The sequence below is a fragment of the Tachysurus vachellii genome, chromosome 17 (genome assembly GCF_030014155.1).
Source record: "Tachysurus vachellii isolate PV-2020 chromosome 17, HZAU_Pvac_v1, whole genome shotgun sequence".
NCBI classification, from domain to species: domain Eukaryota; kingdom Metazoa; phylum Chordata; class Actinopteri; order Siluriformes; family Bagridae; genus Tachysurus; species Tachysurus vachellii.
This window is the reverse complement of record NC_083476.1, coordinates 20848148-20871688: the sequence shown is the minus strand read 5'-3', so window position 1 is coordinate 20871688 and position 23541 is coordinate 20848148. Positions and strand designations below refer to the sequence as shown.

Genomic DNA, 23541 nt, shown 5'->3' with positions numbered 1-23541 from the left:
TTACGGTCATTGAATAAATCTGATCTGAAAATGCCAGAAAGGGGTTTATGTTAGAGTTTTGTGGGTCAGTATTTCTGTAACGCTGGCTTTGTTTTCGGAAACGATTCTAATGAACCCGAAAAAAATGGTGTACAAAGTCGTAACTGAGCTCCGCAAATGTCTTTGTCGCCGCACATCACTGCATCTTGTACCTGAGCAGTGCTTTTGTCCTTGCGATCTTGAAGCCGAACTTGAGTTTAAGGAAGACAGATCTTTCACTCCAGTACTTTACCTCAATGCCTTCTCCTGTTCCAAACACACAATGGCCATTGTGTTGGCCACTTTTTGAACGGTCCGAGAACCCTTCTGACTGTCTGCTTCGCCACCCAAATGTCTGACTCGGGACATCTCTGTCTGCAGCCTACAGCACTGCATTTTAAGAAGATTATATCCTCTACCGGGGGTGACAGGAAGGGCAAGAGGAATTGGACGACACGAGAATGGGCAGGAAGGATGTCAGCATTTGCCAAAGCGACTGCAAACTGATGTGACCAGCAGTCCTGTGACGGCGGTATGACCAAGAACAAAAGCAAACGATGAAAAGAGCTGTAGAGAAAGTAAACAAGCTGTTTTCAACCATTTTTTTTGTAAATTAGATGGTTAACATAATCAACATATAAATCCCTTTGTTTTCATATAAAGAAGAGATTGTGGAGGTTTAAAGCAGCATCTGATATTGAATCGGAATCATCGGTGTCAAGCCGAGCCTTTACGCATTTGCATGGAAATGCAAAATCGTCTGTTTTTAATGGAGATTGGGCATCTTCCTGCGGTGTTTGGCAGTAAAATCGACCGATTACAATTCATTCATTACTAAGTGCCGTCCACATGACTGGAGTGACATGCAGAAGATGGGTCTATTAAATAAGATCGTGTTCAATAGCTGGATAAGAACGAGAAGTATGAATGGCTCCAATCGAATACAAGGGTATTCCCTTTCAAACCGTCGGGATCCTTCTTTGAAATAGGTAGTTAATCCGGGGAAAAGGCGGGCAAGACTTACACCGAGGGGAGGTCAGCAAGGCAGACTGGCACGGTATCAGTTAAGGCCCGTCAGTGAGGTACGGCAACTTCCAGGCTAGTTGCGTGAGGAGCATATGGTAGGCGAACGTTCCTGGTCAAACATGCCTTTGTGTTAGAGAGCTGGATGAACTATCCATCTCTGTTCCCGGTTTTGAATGTATTGATAACACGAGGCTCGATTGCAGTCATGGCTACGACAGAATGAGAAAGAGCTGTGGGTCTTGCGAATGAGAAGGCAGAAACAATAGCTACAAAGCCAAAGCACATCTCAGAACTCTGAATGTGAGTACTACTTCTACTTCTACTTCTATCACACTCACTTCCTAAAGCATTCATTGTGCAGTGACTGTGCAAAGTTTTTTTTTGTGTCGTAAGCCAGGAAATCCTGGATTGGTGTGCTGGCTTGGCTAACGGTCTATTGTCTAGCCGTGGCTTCAGTGGCTCCATTGAAGCTCTCTGTCCAGCTGTAAAATTGGGAGCGACGAGACTCCGACTGAAAACAAGATGCTGCCCCACTGGGTTAAGTCCACCCTAGCCAAAGATGCAGGCTATGTGGAAAGGGGGGGGGAGCCGTGACATGCTGAGATCGCCATGTTTGCTTCCTGTCACTTCCTTCACTGGATCCCAGCTTCCTGCCCTAAGCTATTGCGTTTCATGGTGCATTTCCTTGCTCTGGCTAAAGACATTCTGCAGTGTTAAACATGGCCAGATTACCATAACAGTCGTTCTAGGAGCTCTGTTAGCGGTAGAGACATTTCCTCAGGAAGTGATTTGCCACATAGTCTTTACCTCCTACCAGCTAGAAGGGAATAAATCTAGGAGGAATATATAATTTGGTGAGAGAGAACAAAGTGTTCATGAAATATAAAAATAAAAAAAGTTGGTTTTGGAATAAGTTTGTCCATTCGAGAAAGCATGCAGGGAATCCGGTGTCCTCAGCCAGGTGGTTTCTTTTACTGCGGACCGTTTTAAATCATTTAAGAAGAACAGATTATGCCTGATACATGAGCTAAACAATCTGTTGCTTGTTTCTCCAAGCATGCACGATCAGGTTCGTAGCTGTATCGGTCCAAGGTAAACGGTGAGGTTTCTTACTTTCTTAATAAAGGTCATAAAGAGTGATACGGATCTCCAAACAGATCGCACACATTTTTGCTGCTAATAGCTATTCAGGCTTTCAATGGCAACAGAGATTCCTGAAACGATGATCATGATACGCTTTTCTAAGCAGATGGTTTTTCTTTGTTAATATTAAAACCAAGCAAACAGATTTGAAATGTGCCTTAGTGAATTTGTTTGCTACTCCAGAAAGCTCACCTTTCTATCTTGATTGTACTGTACACCATTTCATGACCTAACTTTGATTGTGTCCCCCACTGTGATTGTGACACAAGGACTTTTCATTCAAAATGGCCACCATGGATTATCACAGTATGGGGTTCCCTCGTTCGTGTTTTCGAGATATTTGGCTAAAAGGCACACCTTTCCGTCCGCTCGCAGAGAGACAAAGGCTGCATTGAGGCTGTTGTGCTTGTCTCTGGGTCTTGACCTGCAGCCCTGAGCCCTTGAAAACAACAGCTGTGTTGGAGGGGTAAGGGAGGCTTGGGCTTGTGGCCACGGTCACAAATGGGAGGCCTGCTGTTCCTCTGGACACAGCCGTCCACCAACAACAGGAGGTGACACGCAGCAGTAGATCAGACTAAGATGGAGTGTTTGCTGTAGTGTTTTTTTGTTTTTTTCAGAAATTGTATAGAATGTGTATTGACTGCCTGGTATTTTCCAAGTATAAATTCAATGTAATTTACAAAAGATGATGTCTTCTTGTCCCCCCCCTCTCTTTCTCCCTATCTCTCTCTCTCTCTCTCTTGCTCTCTTTCACACGTGCATAGCCTCATTGCCACAGCCTAAGCTTAAAGATATTTTCAGCTGTCAGTGCTGGCAGAATAAGTGAGTCTTTGTTTCCCAAGCGCGGTGAAAGGACTGGTTTGAGCCTCGGCTGGCCTTTCCACCCCTCTCAACTCCTCAGCTCTGTGACGTGAGGTCACTACTATCCCTTACCTGAATTGAGAGCCTTTGTTAGGCTACGCTAACTCACTAGGAACACAGAGGGAGGCCTGCAACCGGATCTGAAAAGTTCCTCTGGTATGGATTTGGTCAGGCTGTTTTCTCTGTCAACACAACACTTGAGAGAGTGAAGGGGCAAAGTACCTTTGGTATTATGCTGATATGGGAGGACAAGTACAATTTAATCCCTCACAGGCTCTTGCACCGAGCAGCATAGTACGTTCATTCATTCATGCAGTCATTCATCTATAGTAAGTGTTTTATTCAGAGAACACTGGGGCAAAACACTGTCTGGATGTGAGGGAATGCCACACTTATTCACACCAAGGGCAAATTTATTGTAGCTAATCTCCAGCATGCTTTTGTGAGATGGGAGGAAACCAGAAAACCCAGGAGGAACCCATGAAGACATGATGAGAATACATGCTTGTTCGAACCGGGGATCATGGAGCTGTTTATTCATTTTCTACCGCTTATCCGAACTACCTCGGGTCACGGGGAGCCTGTGCCTATCTCAGGCGTCATCGGGCATCAAGGCAGGATACACCCTGGACGGAGTGCCAACCCATCACAGGGCACACACATACTCTCATTCACTCACGCAATCACACACTACGGACAATTTTCCAGAGATGCCAATCAACCTACCATGCATGTCTTTGGACCGGGGGAGGAAACCGGGGTACCCGGAGGAAACCCCCGAGGCACGGGGAGAACATGCAAACTCCACACACACAAGGTGGAGGCGGGAATCGAACCCCCAACCCTGGAGGTGTGAGGCGAACGTGCTAACCAGTAAGCTGGCCTTAGATGTACATTCATTCATTCATCTTCTACCGCTTATCCGAACTACCTCGGGTCACGGGGAGCCTGTGCCTATCTCAGGCGTCATTGGGCATCAAGGCAGGATACACCCTGGACAGAGTGCCAACCCATCGCAGGGCACACACACACACCCACTCTCATTCACTCACGCAATCACACACTAGGGACAATTTTCCAGAGATGCCAATCAACCTACTATGCATGTCTTTGGACTGGGGGAGGAAACCGGAGTACCCGGAGGAAACCCCCGAGGCACGGGGAGAACATGCAAACTCCACACACACAAGGTGGAGGCGGGAATCGAACCCCGACCCTGGAGGTGTGAGGCGAACGTGCTAACCACTAAGCCACCGTGCCCCCCCCTTAGATGTACATAATAAATAAAATTAGAATTCACCGAAATGGCTTTTAAATTGGATCAGAATCCAGGAAAACAGAAACCACATCTGATCCACGGTGTTTATGGTCCGATTAAAAAAATAGAGGGAGGCAAACATAGGTTTAAGGAAAATTAGAGTACAGGTTTGATTTAAACTATGATGTCACTTATGTTCTGTGCTTCTCTGTTAAAAAGATGAAGATTATACTTTGTGTGCGTCCGTCATTTTTGTTTATTTACTCTCCAGTTTCAGGATCTTTGAAGGCTGAAACTGGATCCTTTTTTTTGCTGAAAGCTTAATCTTGCACGCAAAGACTCTCGTCTCTCTGAGCTGAACATATATTCAAAACAAACCGGAGAGAGGAAAGCTAAAATTTCTGTTCTGACCCATATACAGTCGATCCCACAATATGAGCCTATACAGCTTCCCCCAATCAAAGACAATGCAGCGTTTTGACAGAAAGATCGTGTGAGAGAGAGAGACAGAAAAGCCAAACCCCCTGGGACGCAGCACTGGTAATGGCTTTTGACGCGCAATTCTTCCATAATTTGCCGATTAATGGGTGACAGATGCAAGTAATGCTTCTGTGCGTGTAGCTGGCCTGGGTCAGGATGGAGCGGGAGTGTTCAGGGGATGAGATAATGCCTACAAAAGGAAAAGAAGCCACACGGACACCCCCTCTCACATCCCACACGTCCCCCAGTCCTTACTGCGGCTGCCCCTGTGCACTTTCCAACAGATGTTCAACATCTCCTCAGTCGTGAGGTCAGTATCAGTGAAAAGCTGTGCTCCTGTCCATCATCATGCCAGCGATAAACAGACACTGTACGAGCAGATTGTGTTCATCTGTGCAGCCATGGGATAAAGGAAAAACAAGCCACGATGATAAAACGTGTGCGGTGTGGATGTTTAGATGCCGTAATACGGACTCCTCCTGTTCATATTTACTTTAGGAAAAAGAAAACCTTAAAAAATTGCACGCACTCTTGCCAGAGCTTAAATACGTACTGTATATTCTTTGCACGAATACTACAGCACTTACACGTCTTTGCCAGAGGTTATGTACACTTTATAAACCTCATTTTTTTTGCTTCTCAGCAGAACAGAGTGCCTTTTTTTGTGATATTTGCGTCCCGCGGTTTGGATATGTTTACTCTGGGTCATAAATGACTCAAACATTCAAATGTGTATATCTCAGAGATAAAAATGATGTATTATGCTTAAATATAATTACTTTTCACCTTTTCCTGATATTCTTGTATGCTCTGTCTTTAGAAAAATTAGTCTTGTGGAGATGTGGAGACATTTGGCTGTTGTTGTTTTTTTTTTCATTTGCAGCAAAAAAAAAAAAAAAAAAAAGACCTAAAAAGTTTTATTTTATTTCCTAATGGTTAGATTTCAGTGTAGCAAGGCATTCATTAGAAATGTGTGTGTGATTGTGTGTGTGTGTTTGTGCATGTGTGTGTGTTTGTGTATGTGTGTGTATGTGTGTGTGTTTGTGTGTGTATGAGTGTGTGTGTATGTGTGTATGAGTGTGTGTGTATGTGTGTATGTGTATGTGTGTGTGTATGTGTATATGTGTATGTGTGTCTGTATATGTGTGTGTATGTGTGTGTGTTTGTGTGTGTATATGTGTGTATATATGTGTGTGTGTGTATGAGTGTGTGTGTATATGTGTATGTGTGTATGTGTATATGTGTGTACGTGTGTGTGTGTATGTGTGTGTGTTTGTGTATGTGTGTTTGTGTGTATGAGTGTGTGTGTATATGTGTATGTGTGTGTATATGTGTGTACATGTGTGTATGTGTGTGTATGTGTGTTTGTGTGTGTATATGTGTGTGTGTGTATATGTGTGTATATGTGTGTATATGTGTGTGTGTGTTTGTGTGTGTGTTTGTGTGTGTATGAGTGTGTGTATATGTGTGTGTTTGTGTGTGTGTGTTTGTGTGTGTATGTGTGTGTATATGTGTATGTGTGTATGTGTATATGTGTGTGTTTGTGTGTATGAGTGTGTGTGTATATGTGTGTATGTGTGTATATGTGTGTACGTGTGTGTATGTGTGTGTATGTGTGTTTGTGTGTGTATATGTGTGTGTGTGTGTATATGTGTGTATATGTGTGTATATGTGTGTGTGTGTTTGTTTGTGTGTGTGTTTGTGTGTGTATGAGTGTGTGTATATGTGTGTGTGTGTGTTTGTGTGTGTATGTGTGTATGTGTATGTGTGTATGTGTATATGTGTGTGTTTGTGTGTATGTGTGTATGTGTATATGTGTGTGTTTGTGTGTATGAGTGTGTGTGTATATGTGTGTGTGTGTGTATATGTGTATGTGTGTATATGTGTGTACGTGTGTGTATGTGTGTGTTTGTGTGTTTGTGTGTATGAGTGTGGAAGGCATTCATTAGAAATGGTTAGAAATGCTGCATTAATAATTATCTCAAATGAAAGTCCTCAGAAAGATATGAAGACAAACTGTGTGTGTGTGTGTGTGTGTGTGTGTGTGTGTGTGTGTGTGTGTGTGCGCAGGCAGACATGTGTCTGGTGTGCTAAATGCTGAGTAGATTTCCTGCAGTGAGTTGCAGGGCTCCGGATCTGAGCACAGCGTTCCCCACTAATCCCCCCTTCCTGTTTTGTGTAAATGCAGCACCGCAGAGGAAGAGCAGGATTTATTTGATAATTAGGCTGATAAAACCTTACAGCCAATTACCTGAGCTGGTGAAAGGAGGGGAGGTGCTTTGCGTGATATAATATGTGTGTGTGTTGGTGTGTGTTTACATCTGGATGTGGGTTTGAGTGCCTGTGTACGCTGTAATGTGGACGTGGGTTTGTGGGTAAATTCTCATTCTCTGATGGATTTTTTTCATTTGAATCTAGTCAATGCGTTTAGTCAAACCAGAGGAAGAGAACAGTGCTGTCAGAAAACAGATGAATGCAATGGTGTGGAAAAGCTCGTGGCTTTTGTGAGGCAGGGCAGATTCCTGATCGCTAGGCACCCCGGTCCACCCCACCTCCGTCCCTTCACCACCCCCCAGAATTATACCCTTCACACGTTTCACTCGACGCACACATGGGCATCCAGTAAATGATTCCAGTGTGGTAGGAAATCATAATGTGTCCCAGAAGCCCTGAATCAAACTTCTTTCACATGTATCCAGAGCTTAAATGGGATAAAAAAAGTAAACACACCCCCTGTGTGTACATGTCAGGTATTTGTGATATAAAAATGAAACCTATATGAATGACAAGAAAGAGTTCTGTAAGAAAAATTTACAAGTTACAGCCAAATAAACTGGTTGTATTTAAATCTGAAGACCGTCTGATTCAAACTGGAGGTGCGGCTGTGTTCGGATCGAACCGATCGTTCAATAGATTTTATGTTCGAAAGTAATTATCATCAATTAAATTATTCTGGGGGCACGGTGGCTTAGTGGTTAGCACGTTCGCCTCACACCTCCAGGGTTGGGGGTTCGATTCCCGCCTCCGCCTTGTGTGTGTGGAGTTTGCATGTTCTCCCCGTGCTTCGGGGGTTTCCTCCGGGTACTCTGGTTTCCTCCCCGGTCCAAAGACATGCATGGTAGGTTGATTGGCATCTCTGGAAAAATTGTCCATAGTGTGTGATTGCGTGAGTGAATGAGAGTGTGTGTGTGTGCCCTGTGATGGGTTGGCACTCCGTCCAGGGTGTATCCTGCCTTGATGCCCGATGATGCCTGAGATAGGCACAGGCTCCCCGTGACCCGAGGTAGTTCGGATAAGCGGTAGAAGATGAGTGAGTGAGTAATCTTTATATTATTCTTTATATTAAACTTTTATTCTATGTTTATGTTCTGTAAAGCTGCTTTGAGACGACGTCAATTGTAAAAAGCGCCATACAAATAAATTTGAATTGAATTGAATTGAATTAGATGGACGAGGAAGAATTCAGACTCAAAAGGGAACCTCGTCCTCATTTGAATCCATCTAAAAATCTGTTAGGTGACCTGAAGTGCTGATGTCCTTACAGTTTAATGGATTTAGAATGTTTTGGGGAGAAAGAGCAGAGAAACATCGCCAAGTCAATCTCAAGACTCTTGATCTCACCCAAAAAGACTGAGCGGTGAAATCGACTCAAAATGCGCTTTAACAAAGTGTTAGCTTTCCGAATGTGAACATCTATGCTGCTGGATCAGATCAGACATTCGTATACGTTCACATTGAGGAAGGAAAAAGATCTGACATTAAATATTTATTTTAATCACAAAATCCCTGCCATTTAAACAGGGGTGTGTAGACTTTTTAATACCCATTGCTTAAATATATTTACCCTAAAGATCTGCACCTGGTCAAAATAGTCTGTTGAGGAAGTTGTATATTTTCAGCTGTTTGAGAGGAACTCTTGCCTGCCTGACATTTGTTGTTTGTTTTGTCTTAGCGTCTGTGTTAAATGGCGTTTAGGGGTGAAGTGTGCCTGTGTCCCTCCCCCTTTGAGGTCGTATTGCTCGTATGTCTTTCTAATTATCTCATGCTAACAGCTTAGTTGTTTCAGGCACGATATTGTGCATGATCTCGATCAGCAGCTTTCACAGTCATGGTCCATCGTCGTTCGGGGTTTCGGTCTAGAGCCTGGCTCCTCAACGGTCAACTGAAAGCAAGCATTTTCATGGTTTCAAGTTTGGCTTGGATCTTGTCACCGTTCCCCCTGCACGCACGACCGCTTCACTTGTTGGTTGCGAGCGAGATCCTATCGTGCTGCCGACTTTTTTCTGCAAGCATTTTATTCACCCCTTCTCGTCGCCACATTGAAGAAAACCGGTACAGTTTGCTGAGGCTGGATGTATCAGAGGCGCCAGACCACGTCATGCTGTGGGAACACTGATAACTGGGGCGGCTGGGAAATCGTAGCAGGCCGTGAAGGGCCCCAGATTCCGGACTCCTACCCTTCCTCCCTTGCCTGCGTCTGAAATCCAAGCCAAATCAATTATGCTTTCAAATTACAGAACAATAAATAACCTCCCAGAGAATCACAGAGTTAAAAGGGTCTGCTGATGACAAAGATACCGATGCCACGACAATCCCTGGCTACTTACATTCATCTCTACTGCCCCTACCGCCTCAGTCTCTTAGTTTCCTCTGTCAGGGTGGATGATTCCTCTTCCTGATTCCTTGCTCTCTGGTTTCAGCATGTTCTATTGTCCGTGACCTTGGGCCTAGCCTTAGGATATGTGATCCAGTGTGTAGCAGGCTCCCTGCTTTGACTATGGCAGACCTGGACTGGGAAATATTTATCTCCTGGCTCTCAAATCATCGTGGACTGGGAGGGAAATACGAACATTCCATAACCCTCTGCTTTTTCATTTACAGATAGTCATTCCCCCAGGAGTTGCAAATCTGTGAACAGCACAAGCTTCCAATATATCTTGTCATTTTTTTCCCTCTGGAAAATGATGTTCTCTCAATTGTATTGCGAACGAAACTTATTTTTCCCTCTAGCATGACATTCCGGATGATTGGGAATACTTCACGATATGGCTGCTTCGATTGAAAGCATGTGTACTGTCGTTTGGGATCATTCTCAGCCTGGCAGCTGGAAAAGCTCGACGTAAAAGAGTCAGCACTCTCAGTTCACACACCTGTGGGTCAAAGTAAAATACTGCCGTTTCACTGGGGGTGTTTACCTTACACACTTCCTGGGTCCACACGCTCCAGGCATTATCTGCAAAGGAACTGTGTATTGAGAAGTGTTCAAATACTTCCTGCGATCAGCAGATAGCGAGAAAGAGAAAACACACACAGATAAGGCATTGTGCTCTTGTCCGGTGTGGGGCTCGTCTGATGGCTAAGAGGTTGAACATTAACTGAAAAGTTCGCGTGAGTCGACTTTCTTAGCACAAGCGGGTGTGAAATGAAGTGTGTTGTCTGTCTAAAAGGAATCCAATTTGTAGTTGCTTGTAGTTGCATTGGCTTGTTGGTTGTAGTGCGTGCTGTGTGTTAATCTGTGCCGTATATCAATCACTGGGAATTAAAAACCAAGTCTTTTTTTTTTTAAAGCTATTTCGATATGATATCGTTTGGGATTATGGCGTAACCCTAAGCCTAACACTCTGAACTGAATTTCAGGAGCAATGTCCTCCTTCGACTTTTTGCACCGAAAAACATCCTGTGTAATCTGAGCTGCGGTGCATTTTATCAGCTGTGTACACAAGAGCTGCACGTTACATTTCTTCCCACTTTCAGGGCTTTACAGAGAAACCGGATTGTGATTGATAGTCTGATGGTGTAATCTTAATTGGAACGGAAACAGGAAAAGCGAGCAGCTGATGTATTGTGATGTGATGTCATAATCGGCCCCGGCGAACCGAGCGCATATAAACACGATGAATCCTTCAGATAACCTCGGTGCTGATAGAGTACCCAATTCGAACAGGATATGAATTACACAAACACAGAAACATGAAGAATATTAGAAAGTGCTGCAAGCTGAGATTTGATTCTTAGGAATACTTTGACTGCTTGATGTCAGTACCAGGGGTTTTGAGGAGCTCTGCAAGTTATTACTAAACCCAAATGAAAACAATTTACAGCACGTGAACCGTAGATAGCTAAAATGATTTCCTCTAACCACAAACTTCCTTTACGAGTGCATACAAGATTGATTTTAGTCAGGTGTGCTATAACAAAAATAACTGCATCATTTCCCCTACCGACTTCACTTCGCTTCCCTGTTAACCTTACACTAATGACCGTGCAAGCTCTGCTCTAAGAGGGACATTTCCAAAGTGGTTCTCAAACAAACCTGAATATACTATGTAGTCAGAGCTTTCGATTTATTCCCTGTTTAGCTGCGGCTAGAGCTCTTGGCTAAAAATAAACAGCTTGGTGGTCATGTTTCCATCAAGATTCTTACTATCTGCAAGATTCTTACTATCGGCTAGTCGAACAAGAGGCAGACGATAAACGCTGGATGGTGATAATTAACTGCTTGCGTAGTAAATTTGGTGGGTTGCATTTATTCTGTGACTGGCCAATCAGATTAGAAGTCTGTATTATGAACCAATGGTTCCCGGTGACCCATAAAAAGGCTTGCTGTATGTTGTGTTGGTCTACTTTTGGTCATTTGGTCAACATTGCTATGTTTTGACCCCTAATTATAAGTCTCTTCATAGGTTTAAATTAAATTTTTACATTTTCTCTATGCTTGCTCCCAGTTTTGTAGTCCCCGAGGAGATCCGGTCAATCCGGAGCATGGAATTTCTCCACATGTTCTTCTTGCCTCTCTGTGGGTTTCCTCCAGGTTCTCGAGTTTCCTCAACCAATTTTTTTAAACAGATTACCTTCACTGGGCTAGTAACACAGGCCTACTGATTCTTCTTGTACACTTGTAAATAGTTTTGATAAAAAAAATATTTACCCCCAACTAAATTGGCAAGGAGTGGACAATAGGAGGGGACACGTGGTTTAGTGGTTAGCACGTTCGCCTCACACCTCCAGGGTTGGGGGTTCGATTCCCGCCTCCACCTTGTGTGTGTGGAGTTTGCATGTTCTCCCCGTGCCTCGGGGGTTTCCTCCGGGTACTCCGGTTTCCTCCCCCGGTCCAAAGACATGCATGGTAGGTTGACTGGAATCTCTGGAAAATTGTCCGTAGTGTGTGATTGCGTGAGTGAATGAGAGTGTGTGTGTGTGTGTGTGTGTGCCCTGCGATGTGTTGGCACTCCGTCCAGTGTGTATCCTGCCTCGATGCCCGATGACACCTGAGATAGGCAAAGGCTCCCCGTGACCCGAGGTAGTTCGGATAAGCGGTAGAAAATGAATGAATGAATGGACAATAAGATTTGTATTCCATTTTTTGGGAGAAAACTATTTATCTTTTTAAGATAGCAGCGTCTGGTTTTAAATGTAAATAATACATTTGAAAACACTCTAGGTTAAGTGGTGTTGAGAAGTGTTTGTTTTAGTGATAAGACCCAAGGTAAGATTTATTTGTACACCCATATCATATGTGTAATTGCGAAAGAAAAAAACTTGCTGTCAAGTTAAGACTAGCTTAGCAGCATGTTGTAGCACATTAAAAAATGTCAATGATCATGCAAACGAATGCAAGTAGTTTAAATTATCCTTTATTTAATACAAAACAACACAATAAAGAAATAAATTAGATATTTCTAAAATAATTCTCTCAAGGGAAAAAAAATGCATAAGAACATCGTTGATTGCTATAAATCTTTATATGGAGTACATAAATGGAATGTCATGCAGTTCATTCGTTGCTTCCTGCTTTCTTCATCCTAAAGAATTCTGTTTTATTTTAAGGCCACATGAAGGGTTATTAAGGTGGTGAGTTTAAGCCCTGATCGTAACTCAAATAAGATAATGACATTTTTCTCCTTTGCATATAAAAGAAGAGAAGGAGGACAAGCTGGCCGACGTATTCTTATGCGCACACAGAGGGACGAATGTTCCCAGAGGGATTTGGAGGAGCGTCTACTGACTGGGCATTAAAAGCAATGAGTAAATTAACTTGAGAAAGCTGCCTTATCAGCTTGCGGGTGAGGCCTTGCATTCCCTGAAGAACACTGCAGAGTTTGCTCAGAAAGGGTGCATTAGCATTTGTATATTAAAAAGATAGTGGAGGAGAAAGATGGGCAGCTGGATCCATTACCATAATAAGGGGCCACCTCATTTGCACGCAGGATCAGACATCCCCCATATCACCCTGTTCTATGGTCACACCCATTACAGCTGCATGGGCCTATTGTCCAACTTGGCCTGCGCTTGGACCCTGCAAACAAACTGTGCTAGGTAAAAGGTTACAGCCAAACAATGGAAGATTCTCCCATTTTAAATCAATCAACCTCAAGGGTGGTTTTCACATTCAATCCAGGACGTTTCTCTCTGTACAGTATAGTGACACTGGAACGAGGCTCTGCTTTTGTTATGGCATGGAGCTCTTCAAGCTGTGCTTGTGAACAGTCTACCTAAAACTCGACTACACCGTACCGATCCGCTTTAATGAGCTGTAAAGGAATTATGTCATAAAACTTGCAACATCAAAAATTCTTCACCCAACGCCATCACTTCATACGCTTTAGAATAATTTATAAAAGGTAATTGTCTTATTTAATGATATGTACATAAAATATTTTAAGATATTCACAGGAAATCAAAATTCAGGCATGTTGCTGCCACAGCAGCAATTTTCCCAATGCGAGATCCTGAGATTTAAGACGACTCTTTAAATAGAACAAAAATGTAGAATAATCTTTATATAGAGAGGATTTTATATTTAACAATGCTATCGACTTTTATATCAAAATAAATGTTCTCTTTTTTTTTTTTTTAAACAAAAAAGCATCTGGTTGTTTCAGCACACTCCAGTTTCTATGCTGCTCAGATACTTGGGACTTCTTACATACATAATAAGCAGCATTCATTCATTACAAAGGAAACAGAGCCTGAATAGATTCTTTACCAGGCAGTCCAGTTGCTGTATTAGAAACCTGATTATTTGAGACAGCCATTTTTGTCACCAGGTTTTCTAGTGCCAAGCATTGTGATAACGTTCTTTGCGCAGAGCAATTCGAAGGCCAAAGTACGCTCCCCGCGTGACCGCTTCGTACCGGCCGAGTGTTTTAAATGCAAACTTTGATATCCACAAACTGGAGTCCTCTTCTAGACAAGCGCTTTATCGTAGCGTCGTCTTCATGTCTAGCCGAGAACGCACGTCGTGATAACCGAGCAGGCATGGATCGGTGGACAAGGCATCATGGGTAAACACTGAATCATTGTCTGAAGAACAAGAGCTGGAAGTGTCCTCACAAGATGGGGAGTACTGTTCGAAAGGGGTAGACAGGTCGAGGTACTGCAAAAGGAAATAGGAATCGTTTAGTCTATTATCTTAACAGTATGTTTTTAAGAAATGGCACACATCAAGGGATTTACCTCGTCTGAAATAGACAGCAGCACTCTGTCCAGCTCTTCCACCAGCTGTTTGAAGGTTGGCCGCTGTGTAGGGACGGCATGCCAGCATTCTCTCATCTTCATGTATCTGGATAAAGTCAACATCGAAATAATTATTCACTTGCTTTTCACATTATATGCTTGTCAAAAACTAGCCTGTCTAGACCGGTACGATAATGTCACTTACAGTTCATGTGTGCAGTTGGAGGGTTTGTCCATGCGATGGCCTTCTTTCAACAGCTTGAAAAGCTCCTCTACTGGGATTCCGGGGTACGGCGAACCTCCCAACGTGAAAATCTCCCACATCAGGACTCCAAACGACCAACTGTAGAGGCAATACCAGATTTAAAACAGTCAGTAAAAGATTTTAAGTAAAGATTTAAAAGGCAGTTTTACTCAGTTCTGGTGGAACACATTTACATTTGACGACTTGGGTGCTTTCCAGAAGCTTCTACAGTATTCCCAAGCAATTGAACAAACTGGTATTCCACTCACTCACTCACTCATTTTCTACCGCTTATCCGAACTACCTCGGGTCACGGGGAGCCTGTGCCTATCTCAGGCGTCATCGGGCATCAGGGCAGGATACACCCTGGACGGAGTGCCAACCCATCGCAGGGCACACACACACACACACACTCTCATTCACTCACGCAATCACACACTACGGACAATTTTTCCAGAGATGCCAATCAATCTACCATGCATGTCTTTGGACCGGGGGAGGAAACCGGAGTACCCGGAGGAAACCCCCGAGGGAGGACATGCAAACTCCACACACACAAGGCAGAGGCGGGAATCGAACCCCCAACCCTGGAGGTGTGAGGCGAACGTGCTAACCACTAAGCCACCGTGCCTCCCACTGGTATTCCAAACACAGGGAATTCCTACTCAGCTGACTGGTTAGCATAGCTGCAAAGTTTAGACTTACACGTCACTCTGGTGTGTGTAGACTCTGTCAAACAAAGCCTCGGGTGCCATCCATTTCACTGGCAGACGTCCCTAAAAGCAGACACAAGACAGTGAGTTTTCCTTCTGACCCACCAAGAACATGACTGTCCACTTCCCAGAACTATCCAATTATCTCTTGTCGATCTGCCTGCCAATCCGTGATGGCATAACAAACATATGTCTTAATAACCATTAGGACTACAGAACACAGGTCAGATCTTTACATTAGCAAGGGTCAGAATTTCAGGAAATAGCTTCAGAAAAGTAAACTTTAGGTGCTTACATTTGTGGTTTTCTTGTAGTAATCAATCTGATGCACTCCTCTGGCCAAACCAAAATCTGCGATCTTCATGACATTATCTTCTGTGACCAGAACGTTTCTTGCTGCTAGATCTCGGTGAATGCACTGTTGAGGAACAGAAAGGACATGGCTCAGTGATCGCTCCAAAACCTGCTTCAAAAACAAGCCTGGCTTTAAATAGATGTGTGGCTTTGTAGAAAAACACCAGCGGACTGTTTGCTTAACTGAACGCATATTATTACGTGTATTTTGGTTTTTATTTTAAATAGAAGCGGCATTTGGGGACCGAAAAAAGGGGGCCGAAAAAGCCCCTGGTTTGCGGCCCTTAATGGAAGGGTTTCAGACAGCTGCGTTCTTAGCAAGCCACAAAGACCTAGTAATATGATCTTGCGCACAGACGGATCTGTGAGCCTGCATGCTAACAGATTTATGGCAGTGCTAAAAAGGACAAAGCCCACAGAGAAACGACAGACGCAGTGGTAAACACAGCACACCACCACTCCAGTGAGGAATGCCTGGCATCATGTGTCAGACAAAAAGACTTGTTGATAAGACACTGGGGTTAGGGGTTAGGGGTTACTGGGTAGTCTGCGTAGATTTTAAAAGGAAAACCAACTCACCCTGTTAGAAGCCAAGTACTCCATTCCTCGTGCCACTTGGTAGGCACAAGATAGCAGGTCCTTAAACGTGAGCTGCTCTTCTGGAACCTTGGTCACGTCAAAGGTGTAGTCCATTCCGGGAGGACGACGCGCTCGTAAGTACTCGCGCAAGCTTCCTTTAGAAGCATATTCAACCAGCACATAAAGTGGACCTACAAAGTCAAAATCCAATCATTATAATGGGAATCAATGAAGCATAGTTGGGCAAATTTGATGTTTAGATCGTAATTGTCATCGAACATCAAACTGCCTTCAAGTAGGCATGAGATCCATTTTTGGTTAAACTGACCTTCCTGAGTGCAAACACCAAGAAGGTTTATGATGTTCTTGTGCTTGTCCATGCCTTTCATGAGCTCCATTTCAGAGATAAGGTCAGCCAAATCTTTGTCAGTCGCATCGTCTGGAAAGCAATCGAACAATCAAACAGAGTCAGCTCATATAATTATGCGAATGATAGATACAATCGGCCATTTTAGGAATACCTACCTTTCAGCATTTTGACTGCCACAGTGGTTACTTGATCTGGATTATCCTTGTTTATCCCATAAGCCTCTGCTCTCACCACCTGACCAAAGCAACCCTCGCCAAGAGGTTTCCCTAAAGTCAAACTAGGTAACAATACACCGTTGTCAGTACATCATCAAAGTTAAATGGCAGGATGATCAAAATGGATTGTGTCAATTGGCCCGTACTTCTCTCTTGGGAACTCCCAGTCAGGATCACAGGGAAGCTCAAACTCCATGACTCCAGCTAACATCGGAGAACAGCTGGAGGAAAGACGCGCCACTCTCATTAGAGAAGCACTGGACTTCCCAGAGGAGTTGGACTCGACGGAGTACTGTGTTTCCAAGAATCACAGAATTAGTGTAAATATATTCAAAATAAATATTTATTAAAGAGATATCATATCGATGTTACAAGTTACTATCTCACCTGTCTACGAAGAGGAAATTTGGAAAGTTTCTGGACAGGGAGGGCATCAAAGTGCTCCCGGCTGGGGTGCGTCTGCATTCGGCACAACACCACAATCACGATGGCCATAACCAATGCTAGGAAGCCTGAGGCGTAAATGATGATGTCGGTATACTTGGTCTCCATAAGGTCCATCTCTTTGGCCACATCTTCCTCTGTTAATAATGTCCATAAGAATGGTTAATGTCAAAAAAAGGAATCATGTGGGATGAAAATGAAAGATATTGCTTAAAGATGGTAGTTAACTTACCAGATAGGACAGTGAGCCATGCAGACTGATGTGAGAAGCCAATAGAGTTTCCAGCCAGACACGTATATTCTCCAGCGTCCTCCATTGTGACATTCGTCAGATATAGGACCTCCACCTCAGACATGTTCAAGCTGCCTGTCTGTAAAGGAAAACTAAAATGTGTAAACGCAGCAGTAATATAATTCTCTCATATTAATTTGGTACCACTAACTGACAAATGTGGCCAGCCAGAAGGTTGCTATACCTTGACAACCTTGACGTAGGGTATGCCATCAGGCCCATACCGGCTGCCGTTCATCTCGATGTGCTTCAGCCACTGAATGTGTGGCTGTGCATCACTGTAGACCTTGCATTGGAACTGGACATCTCCACCGACCACTGCTGTGATATTGGTTGGTAGACCAGCTTGTAAAATGGGTCTGTGAGGAGAGCGTTCTGAAATGGAAACATTATAAATTTGCTCAGAAGATGCAAAAACAACCATGCAGAAATTTCCACTGCCCCATCATTCGGTTCATACATTTAAACATGATAATTGCAATTGTTAATCAGATTTAATCCAACAGAGGGAAAAAGATAAGTGGTCCCTCTAAAAGCTGGAGGCTGGAGGCATGCACTAATTGGTTCCGTTATGGAATCCGAGAGCCATGCCTGTGTACTGGGATGCTTTGAAGTCATTAAGTACCCCCTATTTGCTCCTTTCTTGATGGAGACAGCAGTTGACCTGACGCCGAATTGTCACAGGTCAGGTAGAAACCTCGTCTGGCCAACTGTTCATTGAGAAACATAAAACGCAAGCTAATGGTAGCCCTCCTATTGTGCCAATAGTTTGCCCTTTTCCAGTAAAGCCCCAAATGAACCCTGTGGTGGACAGTTGCCCTGTGGCTATATCCGAGGTGCGACTGGTGCCTGTCTCACTGTGAGACACTGCTGAGCTGTCAGCGCTGTGGTTCCCTAATTTAATTCTTATTGCCCCTGACAGGCGCAGTGAGCAGGCCAGCTTCAGCCACTCTGCATGGAGCCAGACCACTGTCTACTTTAAGCAGCGAGCTGTCTTACCCAACACATCGAGGAGGTAACTATGAGTGATGGAGCCATATTTGTTCTCCACCACACAAGTGTAGTTCCCACGGTCCGAGGGCACCACACTCTCCATGACCAAGCTCCAATGCTGATGTCGCAACTGTGGACAAAATTTATGCAAATATGCTGATCATTGTTTCAAATAATTCCATGTACAAGTAAACATTTTAGATGTTTGTAAAAGTGCTTTCATTTCGTGACATCTTACCTTGATTCCTCCAATTCTGTGCTCTCCTCTGAATTCTCTGCCGTTCTTCAGCCAGCGGATCGAGGGCGTTGGACTTCCTGTAGCCGGACACCGAAATTTAACCGTGTTTCCAGCTGGGACAGCATAAAGCTTTTTCTCCATCCTCTGAACGTGGGTCCAGTATGGGACTGAAGAAGAAGTGGAATCAGGAGACCAGATTTTAACAGATTTTTCTGGAGAAAGTTTTTTTTAAGCTTCAATTAATACAATACACACCTCTGGAGATGTAGACCTGGTCATTTTCTGTCTCTGTAACAGTATCTTCTTGACCATCATCCTCGTCATCGTCGCCAGATCCCATAGCATCTGCAAGGTTGAGAGAAAACACATGTAAGTAAACCAATTATTATCAAGTATTTTAAAAGTGGAATGTTGTCATGTCATGTCGGATATCTGAACGTGCCTGCTACTGTAATGGTGAAGTTGCGAAGAGGTTGTCTAGAGCCACGGATCATGCAGACATAGACCCCTGAGTCTTCGTATGTCGCATCTGTAATCTCCATGACTCCTGCTCTTATCTGAATACGAGGGCTATGTTGCACTCTAATATCTCCTTTGAACCAGTGGACAGGATGGTTTGTGTCACAACGCAGTTTGAGCACATCACCTGGTTCTAGCAGGAGCTGCTCCGACGTCTCCTCGCTCTGCTCATCAGAAACTTCTAACAAAAAGAAGACCGGAATAAATAAAATTTTCACTGTTTACCCTTCATGCAACTTACAGTTCGGCTCTTGAGTTAAAAATCTGGATCTATTATTCCAAAGAAAAAGATCTCAGATATCCCATACCTGTTGGATCCTCAGCCACAGTCAGTTGGTCCAAAGATTTAACTAGACGGATTTCTAAAAAGGAATAGACAAAGCCTTATTTCACACCCTATCGTCTAAATAGTGGAATCTTTCCACTAATTATGAAAAAATGAATAAAAAAACTCACCTGTTAAGACTTCCACCCACGCAGAATTACTTGTCCATCCAGCAGAGTTTTTTGCCAAGCACATATATTCTCCTGCATCTTCCAAGGTGACGTTTACCAAAGAAAGAACGTTGACTTTGGAGATGTTGTCTTGAAGAGGCTGCAGGGGAAACACATCTTGAATTACACCCACTCTCTCACAGAAAAGAAATGAGTTGTTCTTTAAATCACTTCCTTACAGTGATGGGCTTAAGAAGCGGTGATCCGTCAGGCCCCAGGCGATCCCCGTCCTTCTTGAACCATTGGAGACGTGTCGTGGCTGGCCGATGGACTTTACATACCAACTTTGCCTGGCCTCCGACTAACACGGTGGTGTTCTCGGGGAAGCCGGGCTGAAGGGTTGGCCGGTGTACACGAGGATCTGGAAGAATGTAAAACAAAAAGCTATTTCAAACTTGCTGATGTTTCTACACAACAAGTGCAGAATGATTAATTAAACTACTGAACTACATCCTGTATTTATTAAGCTAACGATTAATGTCTGCCAGATTACAAGAGGCCCTGCTCTAAATCTCTAAAAGATCTGGTGGGGTTTATTTTTTAAGGTGGTGAGGGGTATTAGAGGGCAGTTGTAAATCACATCTGAAGAGACAAAAGTGAGAATCGACCTATGCTTTTCGGTGGAAGTTTGACTTCACAGCAGTGTTCCTGGTGACCCAGCAGTGAGTGTGATAAGCATTTGTGCAAAGAATCCCTAAACCAGCAATGTCACCTCCAGTGCTGAGGCAAAGCATTCTCCCACCAACACACTAATGAACTTCACTGAAAGGAACTGGGGCCTGGCCTGAATCTGACCCCAACAGAGGGTATACATGGTCAGGGAGGAAATAAAAGGCAGGCTAAACAAAACACACAAACATGAATACACAACCTAAAATAGATTGAAACGGTGATCCTGCTGGAGAAAAGGATGATGTTAAGGTCCATAGATCACATAAGAGCCTTGCTGTATACTTAACACGTCGAGGAAATGACAAAAATCAGTACCGGCAGTATGGAAAATAATAATATGTAAGTTATTAAAGCAATTTTTGACATTGATTTATCATGGTAAGAATCCCAAGATAAAAATATTCCTATGCTATAACTGTCCCTTTCTTGGGAGACTGTCGATTAAAGTATTATAGTCTTTATAGACTATAATTTCATTTGGCAGGCATTGTTGTGTTGCACTACAGGGTCTATCAACCTTCACTTCTCCTCTTCCACTGGGTTCAGGGATTCATAAAAAAGATGCTTTTAACAAACACTTAGCTTCTTCTTTTGTCAGGACCTACACCTGCCCTCTTCATGCTCTCCCTAATAACCACGTGGTCCTCAGTAAACCACCCTGACCATGACGAGCATACTAACACCCGTCAGTCATATCTCTTTCCAGTACTGCTTCCAAAATGCTATGTTATTTCTGAATTAATATTTGCACAGCACTACAATGGTAAGCTCTGCACAAGCCAAAGCTGCTGCCCCTTAAGCCGCATAGATTATCTCAGACCACAAGTACTTGGAGAACATCATTATAGCACTTGGAGATAATAGAATACCTTTCCAGCAGGTACACAACCAGGACAGCCCTGCATTTGTAAAAGAGCTCCCCCAGACCGCCCCACAATCCCCTGTCACTGGCACCAGGCCAAACAGATTTACACTTCCGAGCCTCAGGGCTTTGGCAGGATCAAGTAGCCCTGTTTACGGCTAAAAAAGAATAAAACTACGCTGGATTCTTTTCCTCTCCAAATGATTTCACCCTACTTCACGTCCTCTGCGTTTAAACTCTTCTCACACTTCTCTATGCTTAAAAAATAGCTTTCCGTAAATCAAACTAAGCCCTAAATTGTTTCCAGAAATTTCTTATTAAAGGGTTGTCTCAACAAAATCTACCATAAATTGTACTTACAAACAAAACAGTACAGACATTAACATATTCTATTTCTTTCTGTATATTGCTATTTACCTTTCGAGCGGACCGCTTGTGTCGTGATGCTCCTCGATAAAGCGAATTCTGCCAGGCACACGGCGATGAAGAACTTCCAGATGCTCCACATTTTGACGAGGAAACGAATGTCTTGTGATCGGCTTAAACGCTGACTCCAGGCATTGGCAACCTCTGGGTATCTCTCGGTTGATGAGAAAACTGAAACACAAACAGGATTGAGATTTAGAGTGTGAGACTAAAGGAAATTCAATCTGGTGTAGCTGCTAACATTAAGACATGACCTGCAATCCTTCACCTCTAAAAGCACATTTGTGTATGAAAGGCCAGCAGTCTAGTCACACTAGACACATTGTCTACCTGATCACTGCTGGACATTGTGCACCGTTTTCCATAAACACGAATAATTAGGAGCACAAATGCTGGGCAGTTATAGGCTGTTGTTTGTAAAATGTGCATAATGGGCCATTTGTGCAATAATTAGGATACAGTTCCGGAACTACTAATAGCCCAGATCAGGTAAGTAGAACAAGCTGTTCTGTTAGATAGCTGTAGATTTTACACTGATTTCTACACATCATTTAGACATTATTTGGCTTATTTCAGTCAAATTGGCATTTTTATCTGAACAACACCAAACTGCAAATGTGGTATGATATTATCCAAACTTGTACTCAGAATGAATCAGTTCTGCGTCTCAAACATTTGGTCATTAATTGAGTATATCTCTAAATTGGACCCTCTCCTCTACAACTGTGCATTTGTAGAAACCCCAGAAATCTGGCAACCCTGACCGAAAGCAGCCTCACAGTTGTGGCCATGCGCCTCTCCGTGCCCGGCTGAGATTTTCACACCAGTGTGAGAGTCAGTTTAAGATAAATAAACCTATTTACAAGTGTGAAACCACTTGGTAGTCTAAATAAAACTTAGCTTAGGATAGGGCGCGCACACACCCTGAGTGGTAAGTGAGTTAGCAAGTAAAGGGATAATTAAAAATAAATAAATAAACACAGGGCTGGTGACATCTCCAACCGAGCTCCGTTTGGGACAAACACTGACACCCGTTTTGTTTTGTTTATTCTTTCACATCAGTTTCAGCTGGAGTATTTTTACCACGCGCTGCGTGTGATGCTGGATTTTACGCAATGTAACCGGATACTCGTTTTGTTTACGCACAATATAAAGAGCATAATAACATACAATTAGACATCCAGCAACAGTGTATGAGCAGTAACCAAATCCCTAAAATGAATTCAGAAGAGTGAGGTCATTCAAAGTTCTTCCAGCTCATAGAAGGACGATTCTACCACTTACCTTTATCCGTGCCCTTTGCCCGGTCCTTTGAAACCAATTCGTTAAGACCCCGGTCGCGTCTAGATCCTTTCTATTGCTTTTATGGCTTCAGAGATTTGAATTTGCGTTAAGTTCTTTCTCCGTAGAAATCCTGTCATACTACGAACTGGGAAACTTGAACAAGCGAGTTCCTTTTTAGAAATCCATTCCAGATAAAACCATGGTTCTCTTTGCGCCGAGCTCCTGAGCTTCCTCGTTTAGTAATAATGCCCAAAGTCCAGTTGTCCTTGCTTCTCCTGCTGGGATTTTATTCGCCAAATCCTATAAGAAAACGCACAATTTCGCTTCACACTTCACTACTGTTGAGTTCCGTCCTGGAGTAAATAAAGACGCACAGGGAATCCGCGTCTTGATCTGTTCAGGTCTTTACAATGGGACAGCGTCTATCGGTGGACTCATCGTTGACTCTCGTTCCGAGACGCGCTCTCTGATTCTTTTACTGTGCACCACAATAAAAAAAAGAGAAAATTCCGTTCCGTGCCGTGTTCAGTTGTGGATTAACGGTGCAGACCGTGTGGCTGCGCAGAGATGTGAGGAGAGATGAGAGGAAAGGAGAAAAA

General features: G+C 43.4%; 1 protein-coding gene across 2 annotated transcripts; it reads right to left on the bottom strand.

The window, feature by feature from the left end:
• Positions 1-12404: 12404 nt before the first annotated feature.
• Positions 12405-23524, bottom strand: fgfr4 (fibroblast growth factor receptor 4). Of its 2 annotated transcripts, none has more exons than XM_060891452.1 (21): positions 22943-23524; positions 21650-21829; positions 19878-20059; positions 19660-19798; positions 19512-19565; positions 19127-19381; positions 18940-19029; positions 18685-18851; positions 18453-18576; positions 17638-17828; positions 17394-17532; positions 17105-17298; positions 16864-17009; positions 16658-16779; positions 16461-16571; positions 16133-16323; positions 15495-15617; positions 15192-15262; positions 14448-14585; positions 14243-14348; positions 12405-14162 (listed from the first exon to the last, which is right to left on the bottom strand). In XM_060891452.1, the coding sequence occupies exons 2-21, from the start codon at positions 21738-21740 to the stop codon at positions 13986-13988; spliced, it is 2811 nt and encodes a 936-aa protein (XP_060747435.1). In that variant the 5' UTR covers positions 21741-21829; positions 22943-23524; the 3' UTR covers positions 12405-13985. The 2 variants fall into 2 exon arrangements, with proteins under 2 accessions (XP_060747435.1, XP_060747434.1); XM_060891451.1 differs by having other exon boundaries at positions 19127-19384; positions 22943-23523.
• Positions 23525-23541: the final 17 nt, after the last annotated feature.

Excerpts from the sequence above, each read along its gene's own strand:
- fgfr4 (XM_060891451.1), bottom strand. The coding sequence starts at position 21,740 with ATGTGGAGCATCTGGAAGTTCTTCATCGCCGTGTGCCTGGCAGAATTC. Across the intron at positions 20,060-21,649 it reads ACAAGCGGTCCGCTCGAAAG|ATCCTCGTGTACACCGGCCA; the intron begins GTAAATAGCAAT and ends ACATTCTTCCAG. Across the intron at positions 19,566-19,659 it reads GTGGGTGGAAGTCTTAACAG|AAATCCGTCTAGTTAAATCT; the intron begins GTGAGTTTTTTT and ends ATTCCTTTTTAG.